Below are 25,595 nucleotides of genomic sequence, written 5' to 3'. Positions count from 1 at the left end.
TTCATGAAAAAATACATATTTTATTTCAAATCACCCGCCTACAACCACAGACCTAGTCTGTCCATACTGGGTCATATGTTTTTTCTCCATGGTAGGAAACAATAGCCCTGTGGTCTGGCTACTTGCATTCTTTTCCCCCCATAATGGGGCCATAAGGAGGGGAGTCTTTCCAAAGACAGAAGACCTGAGAGGTTAGCAGAGGATACCACCACTCCCCCAACTCCCTGGAGGTTGAGGGTGGGGATGGGTTAAGGAGCTATGCCTAAGTTCTTCATGGAAGGGGCACAGAACAGCCTGATACTGATTCTTCAATGGGTTTCTTGAACATTTACCTCCCCAACTAAGTCTCAAATTTCAAGCAATACCCAAGAGACCAAGAAAAGGATGAAGAAGGGCATCTCTTAAAGACATCCTAGTGTATATGGGGGATATCCCTAATGGGATATGGTGGGCTCCAGGAAGAGGCATCTCCAGCTTCAAGGGAACAGAGGAGTTTAGACTGAGTTCCCATGCATTTTTTCAATGAAAACCATCTCAGTGTTCTGTCTGCCCACCTTACTTACTGTCTCCTTGCTTTGCTTCCCTCTGCTAATAGACCTGGATCCTGGGGCAGGACCCTGATGCTAGGAGTGTCCCAAGGGCTAGTTGTGTCTGAACTAAGCTTCAGATGATCCAAGGTGGTGGCTTTCTACAGTCTGAAAACAGAAGCTAGGGGTCAGAGCCCATGAAGTGGGAATCTCTCCTCTGATTAGAGAACTACTGGGGAGACAGGTGGACAGAAGATGGAGCCTGCTGACCCCAAATGCTCCAGTCCTACTCAGAGCCTTTCCCCCTCCCCAAGGTCAGCATGTGCCTCAAATGCATAGGTTCTTCGTTGTGGGGAAATGACAGTGTTAAGAGCCTGGGATTCTCCAGGTGGCAGACTGTGTCGGCTCCGGGGTCCAGCCCCTTCCTGACCTGGAAGTGGGGGCTCCAAGCAACTGAGAGGCCGGGAAGAAGAGGCTGGGGGTAGGATGGAAGGAGGGGTACTGAGAAGGAGGCTTCCATCCCCACCCCCAATACAGGTCTGGGTCCTCCTGATGACTTGAGCCTCTGTCCTCTGCCTCTCTCGTGCTAATGCAACAGCAGCATCAAAGGAAAGGCTCCCTCCATTCCTCCAGGAGGAACGGGAGGCTCGGGTCCCTTGGACTCCCTCTCCAGGTGTTCCATCAAGCCTGCCAGGCCGTGGGCACGGGTTTGCTGGGGCTACGTGGATCTTGCTGCCCAGTGTGCTAGGCATCTTGGCAAACTGTGGTTTGGGGGGTACTACAGGTACAGATTTGACCTGCTGAATTTGGACCAAGGTGGAGGCCAGGCGCATACTCACACTGCCTGCTGGTTCAGGGAGCAGCACAGAGGAAGATGGGACAGAAGGGTACAGGATACAGTTCTCAGGAGTAGTCTGCCCTTCAGGTTCCCTGTCTTCTGGCCTAGGGGATTGTAGGACTACTCCTTCCCCAGGAGGGTTGGCATCATGGCCTTTGACATTACTAGATCTCCAAGACACTACTTCTGGGTCCTGATCCCCTGACAGACTGTCTACTCCAATCTCCTGATCTTCTGCCTCCCCATCCCCACATTCCCTGTTGCCACTGATACCCTCAGCATCCCACTCAATGCTTCCTCCATCTTCCCTATCTTCCTGTCTTTCTCCAGATTCTTTGTTCCGGCACCCACTTTCCTCTCCAGCCTTAGTCTCTGTGCTTTCATCAACTTTGTGGTTGTCTAGGGTTTTCCAGTTCCCCTCGGTGTTCTGGTGGCTCTGGCTCTTGGCTTTCCCACTCAAGGTATTGTTTTCAACCTCTTTCTGGTCTTTTTCTTCCCCAGCCTCCTCTTTCCTGCTAGCTTGCTCTTGTCCCTCAGTATTCTCTCCATCAGCCTTCTGCTCTTCCCCCATTTTCTCATTCTCAACTTGTGCTTCTACTCCAGTCTGGTCTTGGTCTTTTCTTTTCTCTTCTTTCCCTATATTTTCCTCATGCTCAACTTCTACCCCTTCCCCGGGTTTCTCTTCACCCTCAGTCTTCTCTCCTTCAGCCTTCTCTCCCCTAAACTCATCCTCACCATCTACTTCCTCCCCACCCTCAGCTTCCTTTTGCCCTTTGGTCCTTACTTCTTCAACCTCCTCTTTTTCATTTCCCTTAGCGTCCATTCCTTTTCCTCTATCTACTCCAGCCACAGGTTTCTGACTGTCCTCAGCCTCTTTATTAGTCTCAAAGACTCTTTCAGATTCCTTCACCTTACTTTCTCCAACTTCCTTGTAAGCCCTTTCCCCTCCATGTTCTGAAAAGGTTTGACCTCCATCCACTTCATCTCCCTTTCTCCCTAGATCCTCCCCTCCTTGGGGTCCAGGAACCAACAAGGGGCTCAGGTCATCATAGGCACTGAGGAAAACATCCTCTCCAAAGTCTTCTTCCTGCTCAGGGGTCCCAGTGTCTGGGGAACAGCAACTAGGAGCCAGGACAAATAGTGCCTCATCCAAGGACAAGTCATCCAGGGGTGGTTCCACAGAGAATTCTTCCACCTGTAAGCAAGAGTAGCCGCTGCTCAGGAAAGTCTCTGCAATCGGCTTCCTCGGTGAAGCTCCGACTCCCCTCCTCCAAAGAATGGCCTGATCTTTATCCTTTACCACCTCCCAGTTGTCCCTCTTCTTCCATTGTCTCTTCCTTACCTGAGGTCCAGCACCCAGGAGCTCCTCCAGGTAACCAATATTAGGGTCGTCTTCCCCAGGAGAGCAGGTTCCTTCTGCCAGGACGGCCTCCCTGGTTTCCCCACCAGCCCACTCTGGTTCTGAGCTACTTCCAGAATCTTCCAGAAAGGAGAAGGAGTCCTGCACCTCTTGGGACAGAGAGTCCTCCTGGGCTGGGAGCAAAGAGGGGCCTAGCTTAGGGGATTCCGAGTTGGGGACCAGAGGAGCCGGGACTGGGTTTGTCTCCATCTTCTCATCTGTAGGGTAAGAAGTATTCACTTGTCACCAGAGGTACTAATCCTCCTTGATCCTTATTTGTACTCTCTGTGCCAGTCTTCCCAATGCCAGTTATTAGCATCAATAATAATAGCTTACATTTATATAATGGTTTATGATTTGCAAAGCATTTTGCAAATATCTGATTTTATCCTCACAACAACCTTTGGAGGTAGGTGCTGTTATTATTCCCATTTTTATGGGTGAGGAAACTTGAGACCGACAAAGTGATTTGCCCAGGATCACATGGCTAGTAAATATTTGAGGCAGTATTTGAACTCAGGTCTTCCTAACTACAAATCCAGCTCTCTATCTACTGTACCACCTAACTAGCTCCCTTACTCCTGTCACTGATACTCTTCATCTGAGATAGTCCCCACCAGTGATAATCCCTATCACTGATACTCCATCACAAATACTTCTGACCCCAATATGCCCCATCACAGATACACCTGATACTCTGCTCATCAACCCTCATGTCACTGATATATCCATCATCAATAATTCTACCATTGCAACACTGATACTTCCATCAACAACACTTCCTGTATCTGCCAGTCACAAACTCTCTTTTTAACTCCTTTGGAATTCCCCAGCATTCTCTGCCCATTCTCTCCTTTTATTCACAGTTCCAGGATTGTGGCAAAGGGGACAGGAGGAAAGATGGAAGGGAGGGAAGAAGGGGAAGAAGGGAAAGAGGGGAAATAGTTAACAGAGAAAATGATGAGACAGAAGTTTGTACAAGAGAATACCAAGAGTTTTTTCCTCCATAGATGTCAAAGGTGAATCACTGAGATCTTTGGCTTGCCCTATTCCCACTTCTTTCCCATCCCTAAACTTGGATAAATGGCCTCTAAACTTTCTCAGTTTGAACCTAGTGTCTAATCTCTTAGCCCCTCCAACTCTAGTCCCTTGACCTTTTCTTCCCTCAATCCTGGGGTTGCTCACCTCGGGGTCCAGAGCCAAGGCCAGGGCTAGAGATAGACCGGGCTTGCAAGGCAGGACACTCAAGTCCTCGAGTGAGTCGTGCTACCGCTGTATTAGAGATGATGTTGGGGGGTACGCTGAGGATGGATGTGATGTGCAGGGGCAAATTGACATTGTAGGGGTCAGAGATATGGACTCCAGCACAACGCTCTGCCCTATTACAGCCTGCTGCCCGAGCTCCTGCTCGACCTGTTCTAGGGGTGCCTGGCTCAGAGCTTGTCCCACTCTGTGGTTCCACCTCTGCCTCCTTTTCTCCATCTGCCGCCATAGAGACATCTTCAAGACTCTCCAACTGAAGGGGGCTTGGTCGAGAACTATTGGACTTCCCTAGTCCCTCTGGCTCTGTGGAAAGAGAAAACAATGGTGTGGATAGACATGTCCATGGGTTCCCCCCCCCCCGACACTGCCCTATCCAGGGGTACTCTCCTCCCTCCCTCCCCCAACCACACAAGAGAATTAATGCCATGAAGATGTGGCACACCCGTCACTAAAGGGTGCTTCCCACCTCCTGGGAGATTTGGGTTCAAGAGGCAACTAAAGCTGCCAAAGTAGCAGCGTCATGATTCTTCTCCCATTACCATGAGAAGGCATATGCATGTGCGCACAGACACACACACACATACTCACACACACAGGAGTCACTGGTCACCCACCACACTGGTACCCAATCACCAATGCCCATGCTTACTGTCTCTGACCTCTTCTTACCTTTAGCTCAACAACACACATTCTCCAGACCTTGCCCCCAGGTCAATTCACATATATGTATATACTCACTGGCCTCTTCATATATTATGGCTACACACACACACACACACACACACACACACACACACACACACACATCATTCCTATAGACATATGCCATGCAGATGTTGTCCCACTGAAAGCATTCTTCCACTGAACTCAAAGCACATATATGTAGACACAGTCACTGATACTCTCACCGTCACCCATACCCACCATCGTTAGCTCCTGCTGCAGCACTCAGTGAATCCATGCTCTTGGCTGGCCGCAGTGACACTTTGTCAGATTTTTCCTCTGTAAAACAGGGCTGTGAGAAGAGGGAAGCACTCAGGAGGTACCTAGAGAGTGCCTCTCCCATCAAACACATACTTACCTCTGTCCTCACCCACCCTGGGTGGCTTGCGCTTGGTGTCATGGCCAGAACGACCCAAATTGAAGATGGATTTCCACTTCCTGACCTTTAGAGACCCCTTCCTCCTTTGTGAGGAGAATAGAGGAAAACGGAAAAAAGACAAAAGTCAAAAGCCAGAACTGGAAAAAAAGAGAAGGGATCTGGGATAAAGAGTTAAAGGCATGAAATCTTAGGAAGTGAAGTCAAAACTAATTGAAAAAAGGAAAATAGAAGGGGTAGCAGAGATAGATGCAGAAGAAATTACTTGTGATCCCCAATCTCAATGATGGTATGATAGGGCCGGATCTGTGGGGGGCCATCCCCAGCTTGCAGAACACTAGGAAGGTGGTAGGACAAGTGTCTGGACAAGGGCTCCTCAGGGCTGACCATTCCCCGTGATGCTGGTGGCATATGCCAGCTAGTCTCTGCCTCGCCACCTAAGGAAGAACAGAGATCAGCTTGAACAATAAGAGGGATCTGTTCTTGAGAGGTGCACAACTGCATCTCTCAGTCTGCTGGGGTGGGGCACATACCCAGGGACCATTGGGTTCAAGATCCCAGGGTATGAGCCAGGGGCAATGAGAATGAGAAGATAGTGGGTCGAAGAGAACCTGATTCAAATTAGAAGTTGTATGATTATTAACAGAGAGAGGGGAGGGAGTGGGAGAGAGAAGGAGAGAGAGAGATATTAGTGGGAGGTAAGGAGCAATGAATTGGAGGTCAGGAGATCTTGGTTTTAATTCTGACTCTGATACCAACTAGGGGTATGACATTAGAAATGATATTTCCCTTATTTGGGCCTCAGTTTTCCCATTTATTGAGAGGGGTGTACTGTCATCTCTAAGACTCATTCTAATTCTATATGGGAGGAACTTACCTGTAAGAGTGGCACCCCCAAAGAGCTGGTCAACGTGTGTGAGGATGAACTCGACTACAATGGATTGTACTCTCACCTCCATGAAGGCTGCTGTCCCATTGAATCCAGAGGCTTCTATGTCCTTGGACCTGAAGGGAAGAAAGACAGGAGAGAATCTGTACCCATTCCTCTTCCCTCTTTCACTTAATAAATGCTTCTTTCCTTTCCTCACCTTCTCTCCTGTAGGAGCTGGCCCCACCCCAAGAGAGGATGGCTACAACTCTTTGGCTGACTGAGTCCTGTCACCCATATGTAAGCCTGTACCTCCAAAACCTTCCCTCCTCTCTCTGTTACCTGACTGTACAAGTCTGCTTTCCATTCAACCCCTCCGACACACACACACACACACACACACACACACCCTTACATCCTATTTCCTAAAAACACTACACTGGTGTATAATTTAGCATCTACAGCTCCCAAGCATTCCCCACTTCAATTTACCTCAGCAGATTGGGGGCCCACACAATGGCCAGGTTTCTGGCATGCATATTGGTCTGAGTGCTGAATGAGGCCATATGCACCAGGTGACGCATGAGGTATTCCAAGGTCCTGGAAACCAAAGGATGAAACAAAGGAGCAGGAAGGGAATAAGGAATGCATCATAGAAATCCAGGTAGGCCCTAGATTTATGAGCACTGTCTTTTGTATGGCATGCAGGATTGGGAGAGAGGTTCAGACTTGAGGTCCCCCTCTAGGTTGTAGGAGGTGAGAGAACATATACCTGTAGTGTGGGCCAGGCAGCTCCCCCAGGACGTCTCGGATCTTGATCAAGCGCTGAGGCTCTAACTGCACAGCTACCGCCTCCTGGAAAGATTAAGAGGGGAGGGTGGCATCGAAGCCTGCAAGGAAACTTGTACCGTTTTGCCTCCTCTGCTCCCCCAACTTATGACTGAGTTTTTCAGGAACTGCCACCCTTGACCCCTGACCAACAGCAACAGTACTCTGTATACAGCGGTAAGTAGCTCTATACTGAAATTTAACAAAACAATTCAACAGACATTTATCATGTGGCTATTATGAAATCCTAAAACACAGCTTCTAGGCCCAGTTATTATTACTGGCTGGGTAATCTTGAGTAACCTCTCTGGGTGACAGTTTCAACATCTGTACAGTGAAGGGCTTGAACTTGATGACTTCGTAGACCAGTTCTGAGATCTCACGAACGTGGGTACTTCTTTGAGTAATAGAGATGGCAACCCATTTAGTCCACATCCTGTGAATCTTCCATAAGAAGTCCCTCTAATGTGGTGAAGGCCTTCTTCTAATCCTCTTCACATTGTATGGATACCAATGGAAGATGTGGGCTGTGTATTATTTATCCCTTCACTCTCACCAGAAGACCAGCCCATTCTCTTTTCCATCTCTCTAATGACGTCCTTTGGGGTATACAGTGCCAGGCCCAGAGACAGGAAAACTCCTCTTTATGAGTTCAAATCCAGCCTCGGACACTTATTAGCTGTGTGACCCTGGGCAAGTCACTTCATCCTGTTTGCTTCAGTTTCCTCATCTGTAAAATGAACTGGAGAAGGAAATGGCAAACCTCTCCAGTATCTTTGCCAAGAAAACCCCAAAAGGATTCATGAAGAATTGGAAACAACTGAATAACGACTAAACAACAATAAAAATGACATCCTTTATGCAGCATCGATTGCACACCTTTTGGTGATGGGTTGCATTCTATTCATGCCCACTATGTGCTTCTCTGTTGCCATTTCGATGACTTTAATTTCTTTGTAGATGCAGCATTGTTTAACTCACAATTATATGGTATCATTGGAAAAGATATTGTTTTTTTAAAAGATGCACTTTTATTTCAGAGAGAAGCTTGGAGTCATTTAAAGAACTCTACAATTTTCCAGTCAATTTAGCCATTTCCGAATCTGGTCCCAACTCGTTGTCCATATGTAGTATCTGTCTAAAATATGGGTACTGATGGACCCACTCTTTTGAGTTGTCTGTCCAACTGTATATCATAGTCTGGACAATAGACATTCTCTTTTCACTTGATTTTTCTAGTGTGTATAGTTAGGCTAACCTCTTTTGAGGGATTATGAGTCTTATTTGGGAAGCTCTGCAACATTCCAGGGCTTTGTTTGATCGACAAAATGGCATCTGCAAATTTTATAGTCAACAAATGATTACAATGGGACCTTGTATTCTGTATATCTTTTAGTCATCTGTGTAACTTTAAAAATATAGTCTGCTGTGGATTATCATTTGAAAAAGCCTGCACTCAATGTAGGTATGGATTATTCCATAGAATAATAGAATTCTATTCCATAGAATGTTGGACTTAGAGTCTAGAAGGCCTGAGTTCAAATCCTGCCTCAGACACTTAAAAGCTGTGCAACCCTGGCCAAATCACTTAACCTCTCTCAGCCTCAGTTTCCTCATCTGTAAAATGGGATGATAACAATACCTACCTCCCAAGGTTGTTACGAGGAACCAAATGAAATAACAGATGAAAAGTGCTTTGCAAATCTTAAAGCACTATATAAATACTAGCTATTGTTCTCACAAAAATTTTATAGAGAGGGAAAAGTAGCCATACAGGTCAGTAATTGTTCATATTTTCCTGGCCACCTTATCTTGAAAACAATAAGTTATTGTCAGAGTTTTTTCCTCCCATTTAGAATCATCTCCTTCTCTACATACCTTGAGAATTAAATTCCCAGCCCCATAAAATTGCATCCCCTGCAGCACAAACCTCCTCTTTCTGTTTTCTTTGGTGCCATTTCTACTTCCTCATAAAGCATATTCTGGGCTGTGATGTTTGATTCCAAATGTTATGGCTCCATTGTAATTAATGGTGAAAAGAGTTTGTTACAAAAACATTCACAGAGCTTTTCCATTTATCTATTTGTGGTCTTCCTGCCAGTTTCATCCTTGAATGCCCTCAGAATGACTTTGTTTAGTTTCTCACCAAACTTTTTTTAAACTAGTTTTTACCTCCACTTCTCCTCAATATTTTATGACTCAATACTACTCATAATGTCCCACTATTCTCCGTAAGATCTTACAAATGAGTTTATCCTCTCAGACAGTGTTGCTCTTGGTGGCTACATCTCCATTTGAAAAAGAGATGGAGCATTTGCTGACTCTGGCAATTTCTATATTCTTTTGGTCCCTTTCTAGTGGTGACTGATTTACATCAGTTAAACTTCCTTAGGAAATGATGACAGACTATGTTAGTCTATTCTTTTATTAATTTCCCAGCTTGTTTAATTTAAACAAATTGGGTTGGAGCTGCTGCAACTGTTTGTCATATCTTCAGTTCATTTTTCTTCTTTCCTTCTGATATTGTTTCAATCTTTGCTGTAACAAGTTGGTGATCTGACTACATGCCACATCAGTAACCAATTTTTCTTAGAATATAATCAGTTTCATTTTTTTGTGATGTTGTTTGAGGTTCTCCATGTCTAGTGCCTTCAGATTCTCTTCTCCAGATAAGTATTAATGTCATAAAGATGTGATGCTTTTGTATAGCCTGTAACCTTTGACCTCTCTTGTTTTTTACTCCTGAACCATGTTTTACAACGTATCTTTTGCTGTCATCCTCCATGCCCACTTTTGCACTGGTCGCCAAATATTAAAGTACATGCTGATTTAATTTGAAGAGTTTTAGACAGTTTTTGTAGAATTTCTCTACTTCCTCACTCTTTCCAACAGATGCTGGCTATTAAGCTGCAATGTTTTGTGATCTTTTTAAAATGCTAATAATGCACACTATAATGAGAGATAAACTAATATTCCATAAAATAATGTTTCTTATTGACCTTGGATGTGTAGCAAGAGTGAATCAGAGCACTTGCTAAACCCAACTCTACCAACTCCTTCAATTTTTCTCTTCAGGGGGAACCTGAAAGCCATATTTCTGTGTAATTAAAAACATTAAGTTGTGATCACAGATTTAGAGCTTAGAGCCCCTGAAGGTCATCTAGTCCTTTAACAACTAAGGAACTGAGAACCCAGAGAGATGAAATAATTTGGCCAAAACCATGCAGCTAGTAAGGGGCGGGAGTCAAGAATTGAGCTCAGCTTCCCTGATTCCATAGTCAGCATTCTTTCCGTTATACTAGGCTACCATGTATGATTCAGCTGCCCCTCAATCACTGATATACTTCTGATCCATTCTTACTACATGTCCATTCATTGATCAATGGGAAATGATCACATACTTATAATACAAGCAACTAAGTAAACATTTGTAGACAGTCTAAAAATTGTGTGAGTCTTTGTACCCTCTACCCCCCTTTTCTTTTCTTTTCTTTTTTTTTACAGACTCAAAGTAATTAAATTTAATTCAAATAAAAGTAGGCTTTTATAACAATATTCTGTAGTACCATGATGAAAAGAAAACAGAAAGAAATGGATTTCTTAAGAATGGTAAAAGTATTCAATGAATTTATAAGTCCTCAAGGTAAAGCAAAATTCATATCTTTTTAATCATATTCTGAAAACCTAATATGTTGACTTGCTTGTTGAATCTTGGCTCTACCCCCTTTTCTACCAGCTACTTTGCCACTAGAGAAGTAGAAGGAAGCTATACAAGGCTAGCATCATTTGTTTTTTTTCTCTGTTTCATGGGTTCCCATAGCCAAACAGTTTGTCACCAGTAGTCAGCCTCTCCATATTTGGTTTGGCTGGTCCTCTGCAAATATTTATAAGGAGAACTGTGAAGTTTTTAACCTGGCAATAATGTTAAAGATCAATGATTTTCTTGCTGGCAGATAAGCATACAAAAGAATGGGCTTCAAAACATTCTTCCTTAGGCTTCATCTAGCTTTTTGGATTCTAGCCCAGGATTCATTCAAGTGCCAACCAGGAACATTAAGGAGGAACCTCATCCCTAAGTCCCAGTCAGTCAGTCAACTAGCATTTAATAAGCACCTACTAGGTACCAGGCACTGTAATAAGCACTACGAATATTTAAAAATATTTAAAATATTTAATGTCAAATGCAATGACATTTGGAGTAGGCACTAGGAATATTTTAAAATGGAGGAAAAAACCCCAGCCTCTGCTCTCAAAGAGCTCACAGTCATTATTCTGTAATGGGGAAGACAATATGCAAACAATTATGTACAAACAAGATACATATAGGATATATTGAGGTTAGTCCCAGAGGGAAGGCATTAACATTAAGGATTACTGGTATGGAAAGGCATCTTGCAGGAGGCAGGACTTAAGTTGAGACTTGAAGGAAGCCAAGGATGCTGGCAGGTGGAGATGAGGAAGGAGAGCTTTCCAGGCATGAGGGACAGTCAGTGAAAATGCCAGCATTCAGGAGACTGTGTCCCATTTGAGGAACAGCAAGGAGGCCAGTATCACTGAATCACAGAGTACATGGAGATGAAAGAAGACCGGGAATGTAGGAAGGGGCCCAGCTATGAAAGACTTTAAAAGTCAAACAGATTGGATCTTGGAGGTGTGATAGGGAACCACTGGAGTTTATTGAACAGAAAGGTGATGTAGTCAGACCTGGATTTTAGGAAGATCACTTTGACAGTGGAGTAGAGGATGGAGTGGTGTGGGGAGAGAGTTGAGGCAGGGAGACCAATGAACGGGCTATTGCAATAGTCCAGGGGTAAGGTGATGAGGGCTTGCACTAATATGATTATAGTGTCAGAAGAGATGTTAGGAACTGATTGGATGTGGGGCAGGTGAGAGTGAGGCGAGGAGGATACCACCTTTCTCCAATCCATCTTAATTCTAGTGCGTTTCCTTTATTGATTATTTCCTACTTATCCTGTATTTAGTTTGTACATAGTTGTTTGCAACTATGATTGTTGATCAAAAGTTGATTGTGAGCTCTCTGAGGGCAGGGGCTGTCTTTTGCCTTTCTTTGCAACCCTAGGGCTTTACATAGTGCCTGGCACTTAGCTTATTGACTGACTGACACCTAGGTTGTGAGCCTGAGTGACTTAGAGGAGGATGGTACCTTCAATAGTAATCAGGAAGTTAAAGTGGGAGGGTTTGGGAAGAAAGATAATGAGTTCTGTCCTGGTTATGTTAAAATTAATATGTTTATGAAAATCTAGTTCCAGATGTCTGAAAGGCAGTTGGAGATTTGAGATGGGAGGTCAGCAGGGAGATTACGGCTGGATAAGTAGATTTGAGAATTGTCAGCATAGAGATGATAAGTAAATCCATGGGAGCTGATGAGATCACCAAGTGAAATAGTTTATAAGGAGAAGAGGGCCAAAAATAGAGCCTTAGGGGGACCCCTATGGTTAGCAGGTGAATTATGGATAAAGATCCAGCAAAGGAGAGAGAAAAGAAGTGGTCTGACAGGTAAGAGGAGAACCTGGAGAGACAAGTGTCATGAAAACTTAGAGAGAAAAGTGTATTAAAGAGAATAGAGTGATTAACAGTGTTAAAGGCTGCAGAGAGGTCAAGAAAGATAAGGATTGCGAAAAGGCCATTGCATTTGACAATTAAGAGATCATTAGCAACTTTGGAGAGAGTAATTTCAGTTGAAAGATAAAGTTGGAAGCCTCTCAAAACTCTGGTAGCTTTGTTAAGTTGAAATGAGTTGAGGAGACTCAGACTGACAATTAAGGATTCATTGGGAGGGAAAAAAACCCCGAAAAACCTTTTTCTAACCCCAAATTAGATAGTTGAGTGGGACCAGAGATCTATGGTAAGAAAAGCAGAGAGGCAGCCAGCATAGACTTTGTTGTAACTTGAAAACTTCCTCAGGTTTTTGCTGGCTGCCTGACTGAGTGCTGCTATCATGGCCTTAGGCTATAGAGAACATCAGAGCTTTAGCCCCTGTTAGCTGCAGCACCCCAGCAGATGATAGCAGCCTGAAACTAAGCAAACGTTCTAGCTAAAGACTAGTGCAAACAGTAGAGAGCAGAAATGCAATGCCGGAAGAATTTGGCTGAAATCAACATGACATCACCAGAAAACTATGGAGGCTCTGCAGTTTGCTCAGCTAAGCACGTATGCTGTCCATATGTGTCACCATGCAAGTGTCCGCCCTTCATACGTATCTCCTGGTCATATGTATCATATATGTACGCGCACACCCCCAAACAGGTGGGAGTGGGTACCTCTGTGGGAACGAGGGTATCTTTTCTTGTCACTTCATTTGCTATGCCATTTGATTAAATGTCTTTGCTTGTACCTAATGTGTCTTTTCTGGTTAACTTTATGAAGTAAATAAATAGGAGGGAGCTCTCATGAATTATGGTTTTTAGTGGATGCTGACTCGTGCATACCCACTGTGTGCTTCATACCTGGAGTAATGTTCTAGGACAGGCGTATAAAGTGTGTGGTGGGGGAGGTGCCCTGGATTCCACAAATATTTATAATCTGTTGCCGTGATCACTCTTACATACACACTCCCCAAAACCCACCTTCCTAGTCTCATGAAAAGAAGTAAGGGAAGATAGCACATCTGGAAAAGGAAAATGACAGAGAGAGAATGAAGGGAAGTGTGTTGGAGGCAACCAGGGAGAGGCGGAGCAAACTGGCTGGATGTTTGGTGTTTATTTCGCTTACGATAATGCTATGGGAAGGTGTTTCTCTAGGGTTAACTCTGGAAATTTATCCATAGACTCTTCGTACTCCTCATTAAAAATCCCTTCTCCAGAGTCTCCAGGGCTCGGGCTGAGGGAGGACCCCATATCCCTGATGTTGGATTTTGGAGGGAGACTCTTCGAAGTCTAGCGGCTTTAGAAAGCAGAGAGGCTGACCCTAAGCCCCCAAAGCTCCTCCCCCTCCTACACCCCGGCCCCTCCCAGCTGCTACTCACAGCAAACTTGTCGTAGAGCCGATATGTGAGCAGGGGGTCTGGCAGTTCTCGAAAATACGCTTTGCAGAGGGAGGAGACGCAGTGAATGTCCTGCAGGTAGATGTCCTTCCGCAGATCCGGCCGACGCTCTGCTTCAAACTCCTGCCTGGAGACATGGGGATGGTAGTCAAGCAGAGTGAACAGAGATCCAGGGAGATCAGGGAATGTCGATGGGAATGATCTAGGAGGTGACAGATGATGAGAAAGGATGCAGGGAAGACAGTGTAGCTGTGTGTCATGGACAAGCTGTCCGGAGTCCTGAATTGTAATTCTAACTCTTGACACGTAACTGTGTAACCTTGACCAAATTACTTAAATTCTCTGAGCCTCAGTTTCCTTATCTGTTAAATCGTGAGGATGAGCCCTACTGGATTTTTTTGGATTATTTTGAGGATCCAATGAAACTGTACATGTAAAACTGCTTTATTAGCAGATGTAAGGAATTAGTAGTAGTAGTAAGTGGTATTTTTTGTGATTCTGTATACTTGGCCTTAACATTTTCGAGGAAATCTCAGACCGTTTTCTTTGAGCTAATAATACCTTTATGTGCCCAATACCTTATTATGTTACTCCTCTCCCCAGCCTCCCTTTCTTCTCTTACCTATAGTCTTGACCCCTCTCTGCTTGACTCACCGAAGCTTCTGAATGTTGGAAGAGACCCCCGAGAGGCGATAAATCCCATCCACCACTCCGTGCTCCTCCACAAATTCTGAACAGCTCCGTAGGACCTGGGGCACTGGCAACACAAAGAGGGTCAGAGCAATTGAGGTAAGTGGAAGTGCAGGAGGGAAAAGTGAGTCAGAGAAACAGGAGTCAGGCAGACGAATAGAGGATATAGATGGAATAACAGAGGTAGGGGTCAGGAAGATGGCCAGAAAAACAGGATGTCAGAGAGACTGGGAGGTTCAGAGGATGGAGATTGGGACTCAGAGTTTCAGATATATGAGGGGTTAGGGAGAAATTGGAGGTATAGAAGTCAAAGTGATTATGGTATCAGAGTGATAGAAAATCAGGTACGAACTGTACACAGATCAGAGGTTTAAGGAACAAAGGATAAGAAAGTTGGAACATCAAAGAGACAGCACAGATCTTGAACTGGGAGATGAATCAGAGAAAACAGGGTTGGAGAGATGGGGTTCAGAGGGAAAAGGGGCCAGAAAAACAAGGATTAAGAGAGATGAGACAATGTGGGGCTCAGAAAGTTTGAGGAGAGTCAGCAAGAAGAGACATGATAGAGAGGGGTCAGGGAGATGGGTTGTCAAGAGAGATGAGGGGCCAGGAAGACTGGAGAATCCCTATCAGAGAGATGATAGATGAGGGATGCTGAAGGTTAGAAACAAAAAAAAAAAAAGAAATTGTAAATTCCATAGTGTTGAAAGAGACCTTAAAGGTCATCAGCTCCAACATTCTACCCAGTGTGACATATTCTTTTACTAGATAGCCAATAAATTGTCATAAAGCTGCTGTCTGACCCTTTCCAGAGAGGAGGAGCTCACTGTTTCAGATACAGTCATTCCATTCTTTTTTGAAGAGCTCTAATGACTGGAAAGTCTTAAATCTGTCTCCTGTACTTTTTACCTGGCTTTACCCTCAAGACCCACACAGAGGAAACTTAATTGTATGATCTGTGATACTTCTTTTCTAGGGTGGCCCTTTAAATACTTGAAATCAGCCAATCATGTGCCTTGTTTTCCTCACAGCTCTCCAAGTCCACTGGGATTTGGGCTAGGAAGTGCCTTCAGGATCACCTGGTCTACCCTCTTTATTTTACACACCAGGAAAACAAGGCTTACAGAGGTTTCTATCTTTGTCCAAAGTCACACAGGTAGTAAACAACAGGGACACCAGGTTTTCTGACTGTAAATTCTTCTCTCTACTGGATTATGCTGCTTTCCTATCCCTACAGGAGAGAGATGAAGGATCAAGAAGACAGAGGATCAGATATAGAGAATCAGTTCCTTTCAATTCAACAAAAGAAAAGAGGATCATTGAGGCATCTTTTTTTTATGCATAGAAGAGAACAGAAGGAATGTCAGAGAGAAGCATGGACAAGCAGGACAACTTTGAAAGCTATGAGTTGAATTTATTGTATATTTAAAAAGGAAAGCAAACTACGTAACATCTGCAGTTTGAGTTATGATTCTCTTTTTCTGGTCTATCGTGTATATGAAAACACCCATTTTATTTGATGTTTATTAAGTTCAGAATAAATATACATACATATATATATATATATACACATAGTGTGTGTGTGTGTGTGTGTGTGTGTGTGTGTGTGTGTGTGTGTGTTTGAGGCAATTGGGGTTAAGTGACTTGGCCAGAGTCACACAGCTAGTGAGTGTTATGTGTCTGAGGCTGGATTTGAACTAAGGTCCTCCTGACTCCAGGACTGGTATTCTATCTTTGACACCACCTAGCTGCCTCTTAAAAATAAATTTTACTTGTAAGGTCTGATGCTGAGTGAAGTGAGCAGAACCAAGAGAATGTTGTACACAGTAACAGCCACTTTGTGCGATGACTAATATTGATAAATTTAACCCTTCTCAGCAATACAGGTATCTAAGACATCTCCAAAGGCCTCATGATGGAAAATGCTATCCACATCCAAAGAAAGAACTATGGAGTTTGAATGCAGATCGAAGCACACTATTTGCTGTGTTTTTTCTTCTGTTATGTTTTGTTTCCTCTTTCTGGTGGTTCCTCCTATTGGTTCTAATTCTTACTTACAACATCGCTAACGTGAAAATATGTTTAATAGGAATGTATATGTATAGCCTATATCAGATTGTGTGCTGTCTTGGGAAAGGAAGTGGGGAGGGATGGGGAGAAAAATGTAAAACTCAAAAGCTTATGGAAGTGATTTTTGATAATTCAAAATAAATTAATAAAAAAGTAAACAAAAAAATAAATTTTAAAAATCAATTCAATTCAACAGACATTTTTTTTGGGGGGGGGGGCTAGGCAATGAGGTTAAGTGACTTGCCCAGGGTCACACAGATAGTGTTATATGTCTGAGGCTGGATTTGAACTCAGGTACTCCTGAATCCAGGCCTGGTTCAACAGGCATTTATTAAACACCTACTACGTGCCAGACATTTTGCTGGGTGCTAGAGAAACAGAAATAAAAGTGAAACAGGGCCTGCCCTAAAGAAGTTTACATTCTACTAGAGGGAAACATGTACACAGAAATAAACAGAAAATTAAAACATCTCAATAGAAGGGTCAGGGCAAGAGAACAGAGAGATCATCAATCTGGGGGCTCAGAGAAAGGAAAGATCAGGGAAACAGCTAATCAAGCAAGTGAAGGGTGAGAGTCGGGGAGGTTCATCAGGGCAGTGGAGTTGGAGACATGGCATTAAGGATTCCTAAGATCACAGGATTCAGAGCTGTCCTCATTGCACAGATGAGCTATCTAGGGTACAGAATGGTTAGGTGAGTCCCATGACCTCCATCTTCACTGTGCTTCAGTCACCTACAGGGATGGCTACCCCTTATAACTCACCATCATCCCAGACAGCTCCACTTCCATGGTTTTGAACTGTGCAATTCTCTTCTCTGGTCACAATCTCTTACCCTTCTACATCTCCTCCTATACCTCACTCCTCTGAAACCTCTTCGGCTCTGATCTCCAGTTATTCCATATTTCTGCCTGTTCTCTCAGGCCATCACTTTCTCCACTTTGTAGTCTGTGCTTAGTCAATTCAACAAAGCAATGTCCTGCCCCCCCCCTTACCCCTCAGCCCCTGTCCTTTCCTCCCCTCCTTCCTGTTCTCTTCTTCCACATGTTGTCTTCTCCATTAGACCGTGAGCCCATGAGCGCAAAGACATTTTATTGACTTTCTTTGTATCCCCAGCACTTAACACAGTGTTTGGCATGTTTTTATTCAGTCGTTTTCAGCCATGCCCTGTTTGTCACAAATCCATTTAGGGTTTTTTTGGCAAAGATACTGGAGCACTTTGCCATTTCTTTCTCCAGCTCATTTTACAGATGAGGAAACTGAGGCAAACAGGGTTAAGTGACTTACCCAAGTTCTCACAACTAGTAAGTGTCTGAGGCCGGATTTGAACTCAGGTCTTCCTGACTTCAGGCCCTGTGACATTCAACCTGATATGAAGGAGGTGTTTAATAAATGCTTGCAGACTGAATGACCCCTCCTAGTTGCTGAATGGTGGTGGAGCAAGTCATGAAACTATACTACTGGAATCCATTACAAATTTCATGCTGTTTAACCTCAACTGGGTCTTCACAGATAAGTGGCAATCCTGTTCATTTTCATTCGACTATCATGTTCCCAACAAAAATCATCTCACAATTTTTCCTTTCCCCTTCAGCCCTCAACATCAACCCAAGCAGATGATGTCTTCTACTTTACTATGAAAATAGTACTACTACTTTACTATGAAAATCAAGGCCATTCATCTGCCCTCATCTGCCCTATACCATACCTCGCAATCTGTTTCAGCTTTATTCATTCTTCTCCTTTATTCCAGCCTCAGAGCATAGGGGTTCCTTTTATCTTCCAATACTAACTCCTCTATTTCTAGCCTTGATTCTATCTACTCCCTTCCTATTCTCCTAGGTAGCCTGCACCATCTATTATTCCCTCTCACCTTCTCATTTCAGTCTCTCCCTATCTACTGCTTCTTTTATTATTGCTTATAAACAGGTTTAGTTCTCCCCTAATCTAAAACAAACAAACGAACAAAACAAAACAAACAAAAAGAAAAGCCCTTCTTCCTATCTGGATTTTTGTAACATGTCCCTGACTATTCTCTTTCTTTCTATCTAGCTTCTCCTTCTCAGTCTCCTTTGCTATATCTAATCCAGGTCACGTCCCCTAGCCTTGGGCATGTCCCTAGGCTCTGCTGGTGGTCCTCTTCTTTTATCTCCTTATATTCTCTCTGTGTTGATCTCATAAGCTCCCAGGGATTCAATTAATATCTCTACACTGATGACTCTCAGATCTATATATCCTGCCTCAACCTTGCTCTTGAGCCCTCATCCTGAATCATTAACATTCTATGGGATATTTCCTACTGGGTGTCCTATAGACATCCCAAATTTAATAAGTCCAAAATAGAACTCATTAACTTTCCTACAAATCCCACCCCTTTTTCTAATCTCTCCATTTCTATTAAGAGCACCATCATCTTTTCATTCACTCCACATAAGGGCCATTTTTTCCTCTTCTCTCTCTATCATCCCACTAATCCAATTAACTAACTGCCAATTCTGGACCATTCTACTCTATACGTAATGTCTCATATCCATCTCCTCTTCACTAACATGGCTACTACCCTAGTTCAGAGTGTCATCACCTCTCACCTAGACCATTGCAATAGCTCCTAATTAGGTTCTTTCAAGTGTCTCCCCTTTCCAAATTTTTCTTCTACGTAGCTACCAAAGGGCCATGTCAAGACCTCTTCCCCTCTCCACACTCTAGTGACTTCCTCATGCCTCTAGGACAGGGATCTGAAAACAGATATGGCCTAAGGGCCATATCCAGACCCCTGCCGATTTTTGAACAGCCTGCAACCTTATGAATGGTTCTTACATTTTAAAATGCAATATTACAAAGGTGAGAACCATTTTTAGCTTTCAGGCCATACAAACACAGGTGGTAGGTCATAGTTTATTGATTCCTGCCTTAGAACAAAGTACAAGCTCTTCTGCCCGGCATTTAAAGCCTTTCACAATCGGGCTCTGTCCTTTCTCCGATGTGCTCTCTGTGACCTTCGGAAAGTCAGTTAACCTCCCTGGTTCTCAGTTTCCTCATTTGTAAAAAGATGGGGTTGGACTAAATGATTTCTGAGGTAACTTCCAGCTCTGGATCTACGATCTTATGTTCCTAAGATGCCTCCCCAGACTAACTGCCTACCCTTAGACACTCCACGTTTCAGCCAAACTGGCCCACTTGCTGTTCCATGTGTAAAATACTCCATTTCCTATCTCTGTGCCTTCATATAGAATGAAATTCATGCTCAGGATACACTCCTTCCTTAATAACCTCTTAGTGTCCCTAACTCCCTTCAAAGCCTAGTTAAATGTCACCTCCAACATAAGGCCTTTCCTGATCCACCCAGCTGTTAGTGCCATCCCCTAATTTACTTTGTGTTTCCTTTGCATATACTTCATAATTACTTATATGTGTACTATTGTTTCTCCTTATAGAATGAAAGTTCCTTAAAGGCAAAGACTGTTTTTCGTTTGGTTGTTTGGGTTTGGTTTTTTTTTTTTGGTCTATGTATCCCCAGTGCTTAGCACATAGTAGATGATTAATAAATTTGTTAGTTGATTATTTGATCCCCTCAGACTAACATGCTATATCTCCCCCAGTTTACTGATAAAGTCCTAGGAAGAGTTGTAAGCATTTGATAAGTTTGCTTTCCCACCACCCAATTATACTTTTAAAAATTTGATTAATACGTCAATCAATAGCATTCTGCTCTTTCCCTCACACACCTAATTAGTCCTATAACCTGGGGCTCAAGTCTATTTACATAAGACTATCTTTATTGGTGGAAAATGATTATTCAGTGCTCTGCTGTTTAGGGGCAGATTTGGCAAGAGTTTAGGAGAACAGAGCTCCTGCTTCTTCTGGTTTGCAGTTTACAGTAAGAGTTCCTGAACTCACTCCTTGGGAAATTCCCTGAAGTCTCTAGTGAGGTAAGCTGAGGATGGAGGCATGATCAAAGTGCTGGTTCCTCTGCATGTTGGTTTCTTCCTGGAATCTTTCTGTCCCACCAGGGGCCCTCTCCTTGAAGAGAAGTCTGAAAGCTGGTGTGTTCTCTTTCAAAGCTGGAAACCAGAAGAGTCAGGGGCTCTCCTCTCTCAAGCTCTTACCAAATCCAATCTTCACTCACCCAGGCAAGGTAACAGTCTTTCCACAAATCATTCTTTCCACCAATAAGGAGAGTATTATGCAAATTCAACCCCTTAAAATCTAGCTTCTGACATCACAGTTCCACTGCTCTTAAAGGTTACCGATGATTTATTCATTGCTAAGTCCAATAGACTTTTCAGTGCTCATTCTCCTTGACTTTCGTGTAGCTTTTGGCTTATTAACGACCCACTTCCTCAGAAACTCCCTCCTCCCTAAGTGTCTGTGCCACTGCTCTCTCAATGCAGTGTCTAGCACACAGTAGGCCTTTCATACGTGCTCGTTTCCTTCCTTTCTTCCTGATTGCTTCTTTTTAGTTTCCTTTGCTGATTCATCACCGTCCTCCCGCCTCCTTCTTCTATTTCACACCCCCTAAGTTTCTCCCCAATGTCAGCCCTTCACCCTTTTATTTTCTCTACACATATTGCCTCCTCAGCTTCAGCTATCACTTTAAACGCGTTTAGGTTCAAATCATGGTTCTGTTGTTTATTATTGTGTGACCTTTGGAAATTTCCTTCACGTCTCCAAGTCTTAGTTCCTCTTTTTAAAAATGAAGCATTTTGGATTAGGGGATCTCTAAAGTCCCTTCCAACTCTGAATTGTGAGATCTCCAATAACCATTCTCTACACTCTCTCAATTGGTGATCTCATCAACTCCAATAGGTTCAGTTACTGCCTCCATACAAAGGACACGAAAGTCTTTATAAAGACTTAATTGTGTATCTCTCATCTTCTCCAAGTCTTCACGTTTATGCCTAATGTACGTCTCCAAGTGGATGTCCAAAAGGCATCTCAAATTCGACACATTCAAGATAGAACTCATCATCTCTGTCCTTAAGCCTATTTTCTTCTGTCCCTTTCCCTACTTCTAGACCACCTTCCTCCTGGGCATGTAGGTTTGAATCTCAGGGTCATCCTGGACTCTTCCTTCTCACTCAATTCCACCCCCCGTGTGTCGGCTGACAAGTCGTGTTGATTCAACTACCGATTCATGTCTGTCCCCTGTTCTCTATTCAGACAACCACCCCTCTAGTTCCTCCTCCTCATTATTCTCTTCTAATAACATCCTAATTAATTCCTCCGCTTTCACGTCTCTCCCTTCAAAAACCTTCAGGATAAAGTTTGAACTCTTCAGCCTGGCATTTAAGGTTAGCCCCAGGCCTTCCTCCTAGCTTTATTTCATGTTACTTCCCTTCATGGATTATACATTCCAGATAAAATGCTCCATTAGCTGCTCCCCAAACTTGACATTCTATCAGTCACCTCTGTGCCTTCACACAGTCCATGCCTCTCATGCCTAGAATGTACCGCCTCGTTCCCCACCTCTCGGAAGCCTTCTCTTTCTTCAACGATCTATTTGGGTGCCACTTTCCCCATGATCCTATCGATTTTGTTGTTTTTTGCTGATTCCCCTCCCCTCCCCCAGTTGAAATGTCTCCCTTCTCAAATATTCCCACAGAATTTTTTCTAGAACTCTCCTTTGCCCCTATTACTCCCTGCCTTTTGCTCTACTTCTCTGAGTACATGTTGGATTCCTGCCCTTCCTGCCCCCTACCCCCTCCAAACCCAGTAGAATTGAAACTTCTTTCAAGCAAGAAGTGTTTCATCGCTTTGTATTTCCATCATCTAGCACAGTCCCTTGTAGATAATATATACTTAATAATTGTTTGTTGGATAGAATTGAAGCAGCTTATCCAAGGCCACACAGAATTAGCCAAGAGGTATTGTAAAGATAGGACAAGGAGACAGGAGATCAAAAAGATCCTAGGTCAGTGAAATATAGTCAAGAAGATGGGGTTCAGATACAGTGATGAGGGATTAGAGAAATAGGGAGCAAGGTTGGGGATCCCAGAGTTGGGGGACACAAACCTGAGATTGCAAAAGATTTGTGAATTAGAAAGAAAAGGCAGAGAGGATAATAGAGGTTGTGACCAAAGACACCCATATAAAGGAGTGAAGAGAAAACAGTAAATTAAGGTGGGGAGGGGAAGGTCAGGGGCACAACTCAGGTACTTGACGTCCAGACCTTTTTATATACCACCATCCTTTCTCCCCAGGGCCAGTGAGTTCTCGCCTAATTTTCTTTTTTGGGGGGGGGAGGGGCAGGAGAGGAAAAGAAAAAAGTCAGAAAAGGCTGTACAAACCTACCCTTAGTTAGAGAATACTAGAATCCCAGAATCTCAGCTTTGAAAGAGACTTCAGAAGGCATCTACTCCAACCCATATGCACCAGAACAGGAAATCCTCTGCAACATAACTTACGAGTGGCTAGCTAATCTCTACTTGAAGGCTGCCAGTGATGGAGAACTCACTACCTCCCAACTCACGACTGCCCTGTTTTACTCTTGGATGGCTCTGACTTCGAGGAAGCTTTCCCTGATTGGCTTCTCTGCAACATCTAGCTCTTGCTAATAGTTTAGCCTTCTGGGCCCAAGCAGAAAGTCTAATCCTTCTTGTATGTGACAGGCCTTCAAACACACAAATCAACAGAAGCTATAACTCTGTTAAGTCTTCTCCAGGCTAAACAATTTCAGTTTTTTTTCAACTGACAATGATAACAGCTGACATTTGTATATCTCTTCAAAGTTCGCAAAGAACTTGAGAGATAGTATCTCACTCCTCACAAAGAGAAATACCACAAGTATTAATATCCCATTTTACAGATGAGGAAACTGAGGCTTACGTCACTTGCCCATAGTCACACAGTTAGTGAATATAAGGAGCTGTTAGGAACTGGATTTTATATTGGTTTTTCTAGACCCCAACACCTTCGCTCTTTCTATAATACCATTCAAATAGCATGATCTCCAGGCCCATTTTTGTTCTGGTCACCCTTCCCTGAACGCACTCCAGCTTGCCAGAGTCCTTCCTAAAATGTGGTGCTCAGTATTTAACACAGTACTCTGGATATGATCTGACCTTGGTGGTGGACAGGGTACCCTCAGCTTGGACATGAAGCCTCTCCTAATAGACCCAACAATGGCATTTGCTCTTTTGGCTGACATCTAATAATGCTTACTAATATTGAGCTTGCCGTCCACTAAGACCCCAGATCATTCACATGAATGTTCGCAGTCTCACTGTTGCCAACTGATCCAGAGTTCAGAATCTGCCCTGGATCCTACCCAGTATCAGCTTCCCTTCCTCACTCCCCTCAAAGGGAACTCCAAACATTCTGACTCAATGAATCAAGCATTCACCCTGGTGAGAGAATAAGTGAGTACTAGCATCAAAACATAGAGAGAAGCTGGAAGAGCTGAGGAAAGGGGCAACAGCAAAAACTGGAAAGCAGGCCTCAATTCTAGGACTTTTCCCCCTTTTGGTCATAAATAATGAATATGCAAATTAAATCTTCTCTACGGGGATAAATCTGGAATCAGGTTGTCGGGGTGTGATCTCAAACCTAGTAGGAGAGGGAGATCTAGCTAGAGATTCAAAGGTTGGAGTATGCCTCCTCATGATTTGAGTCTTGGGATGAGGGGCTCCCCTCTAGGGGAGGACAAAAGGGGAACAAGGTGGTTTGGGAACTCGAGGTAGAAGGGCTGAGGACCGGAAATGAGCTGGGAACTCTCCCCACCCCACTACAACCACCACCCCTTTGCTGACAGTGTAGGGGATCGAAGGGAAGAAGAGGAAATGACAGATTGGGGGGTGGTGGAGGGAAGAATACAACTGTGCCTCTTTCTGGGAGGAGCCCCAAGTTTCTCGGGCAGGGGAGAAGTCAGCTAGGCAGCCAGGATGCCCTGGGTCTGGTCCTAGATGATGAGTTATCTGCTGAGTCTGATTTTGATCCTGCCAAGATGCTGAAATGGAGTGGAGGTGGATGGGCGGTAGTGCATATGGAATTCATATTAGTCCTACCCATCCAGGCCTCCAAGGCCCATCCTCAATCCTTCTCTGCAGTACCACCTCACCATAATGGGCCTATTCTTATCTTCCCTTTGGGCCCCATTTACACGTTTAGAACAGAAGGGCCCAGAAAGGAGGACCTTATCTCCCTGGCCCCTCCAGGTAAGCCCAGCATAGGCTGCAAAGGGGCTAACCCTACTGTCTCTATGGCTTCTTGGTCCAGCTCTGTTATGAATCACCTTTTTCCAAGCCACCATAACCCTATCTCTTTTCAGCCTTCCTTGGTGTTCATCCCCTAAGTCCTAAAGCCCATCCTTTAGTCTCTCCTGTGCTGATATACCTACTTGCCGCTCTCAGCTTCTCCCATTTCTGTCAACCAGGTCTTCTTTTCCCTTAGCCACTTGTGTCCTCAACCTCTCCTCCTCAAAGCCTCCCTTGTCCTCTCAGCCTTCTTGTACCCTTAACATACCAGACTGGAGAGTGATACAAGGTGTGCCTTGCTCAGTGAAGACTCTTGGCCTACCAGCTCTTTTTCTCAAGAGGACCCAGAACCTACTCCAGGATCCTTAATCCTGATTAGCCCTGGGCATCCCTGTCTGGCCACTTCTACCTGTCGCTCCCCTCCCCCCAGGCCCACCGTGCCCAAAGCCCTTACCCTCCTGGCCTGAGTGCTGTAGATGCTCCAGAAGGTCACACCCAAACACCCGCTCCTTCGATCCGCCTTTCTTCTTCCCCCTCTGCCGAGACTTCATGGCCGGAGCTGAGGGGTCCCAGCCTCCCCTCCCAAGATGCTCACCTTACACCTCCCCCATGGGACCCCAAGCCAAGTTCCAGCCACCCCTGTCCCACAAGCCCCACTCCAGCTGTTCCAGGGATTGGCCCAGGCAGGGGGGCTGGGCCCTGGGCTGAGCTCCTCTTGCTTCTCAGGCCCCTGGCCTCACGGAAGTGGCTGTGGAGGAGGAAGCTGACGGAGCCCTAATGAGAAGTGTCGTCTCGTGGCTGGGCCTGGTGCTCACCCTT

General features: G+C 44.3%; 1 protein-coding gene across 1 annotated transcript; it reads right to left on the bottom strand.

Moving 5' to 3' along the window:
* ARHGAP30 (Rho GTPase activating protein 30) lies at positions 1 to 25,595 on the bottom strand. The gene is made up of 12 exons (XM_027854819.1): positions 25,231 to 25,595; positions 14,480 to 14,582; positions 13,808 to 13,952; positions 6,767 to 6,849; positions 6,487 to 6,594; positions 6,004 to 6,131; positions 5,392 to 5,563; positions 5,109 to 5,212; positions 4,952 to 5,029; positions 3,950 to 4,330; positions 2,708 to 2,982; positions 1 to 2,560 (listed from the first exon to the last, which is right to left on the bottom strand). Exons 1-12 carry the CDS (start codon positions 25,325 to 25,327, stop codon positions 818 to 820), a joined length of 3,417 nt encoding a protein of 1,138 aa, XP_027710620.1. The 5' UTR covers positions 25,328 to 25,595; the 3' UTR covers positions 1 to 817.

This window comes from Vombatus ursinus, unplaced genomic scaffold (assembly GCF_900497805.2).
Source record: "Vombatus ursinus unplaced genomic scaffold, bare-nosed wombat genome assembly UNPS02010639.1, whole genome shotgun sequence".
In the NCBI taxonomy this organism is placed as follows: domain Eukaryota; kingdom Metazoa; phylum Chordata; class Mammalia; order Diprotodontia; family Vombatidae; genus Vombatus; species Vombatus ursinus.
The sequence above is the reverse complement of the archived record's forward strand: the minus strand, read 5'-3'. Positions and strand labels throughout refer to the sequence as shown.

What these genes read in the sequence shown, in the direction of transcription:
- ARHGAP30 (XM_027854819.1), bottom strand. Translation starts at nt 25,327, where the DNA reads ATGAAGTCTCGGCAGAGGGGGAAGAAGAAAGGCGGATCGAAGGAGCGG. An exon ending in TGGGCCCCCAATCTGCTGAG is followed by an intron (nt 6,132 to 6,486) that starts GTAAATTGAAGT and finishes TCTTCCCTTCAG; the next exon opens with GTCCAAGGACATAGAAGCCT. An exon ending in ATTGAGATTGGGGATCACAA is followed by an intron (nt 5,213 to 5,391) that starts GTAATTTCTTCT and finishes CTCCTCACAAAG; the next exon opens with GAGGAAGGGGTCTCTAAAGG.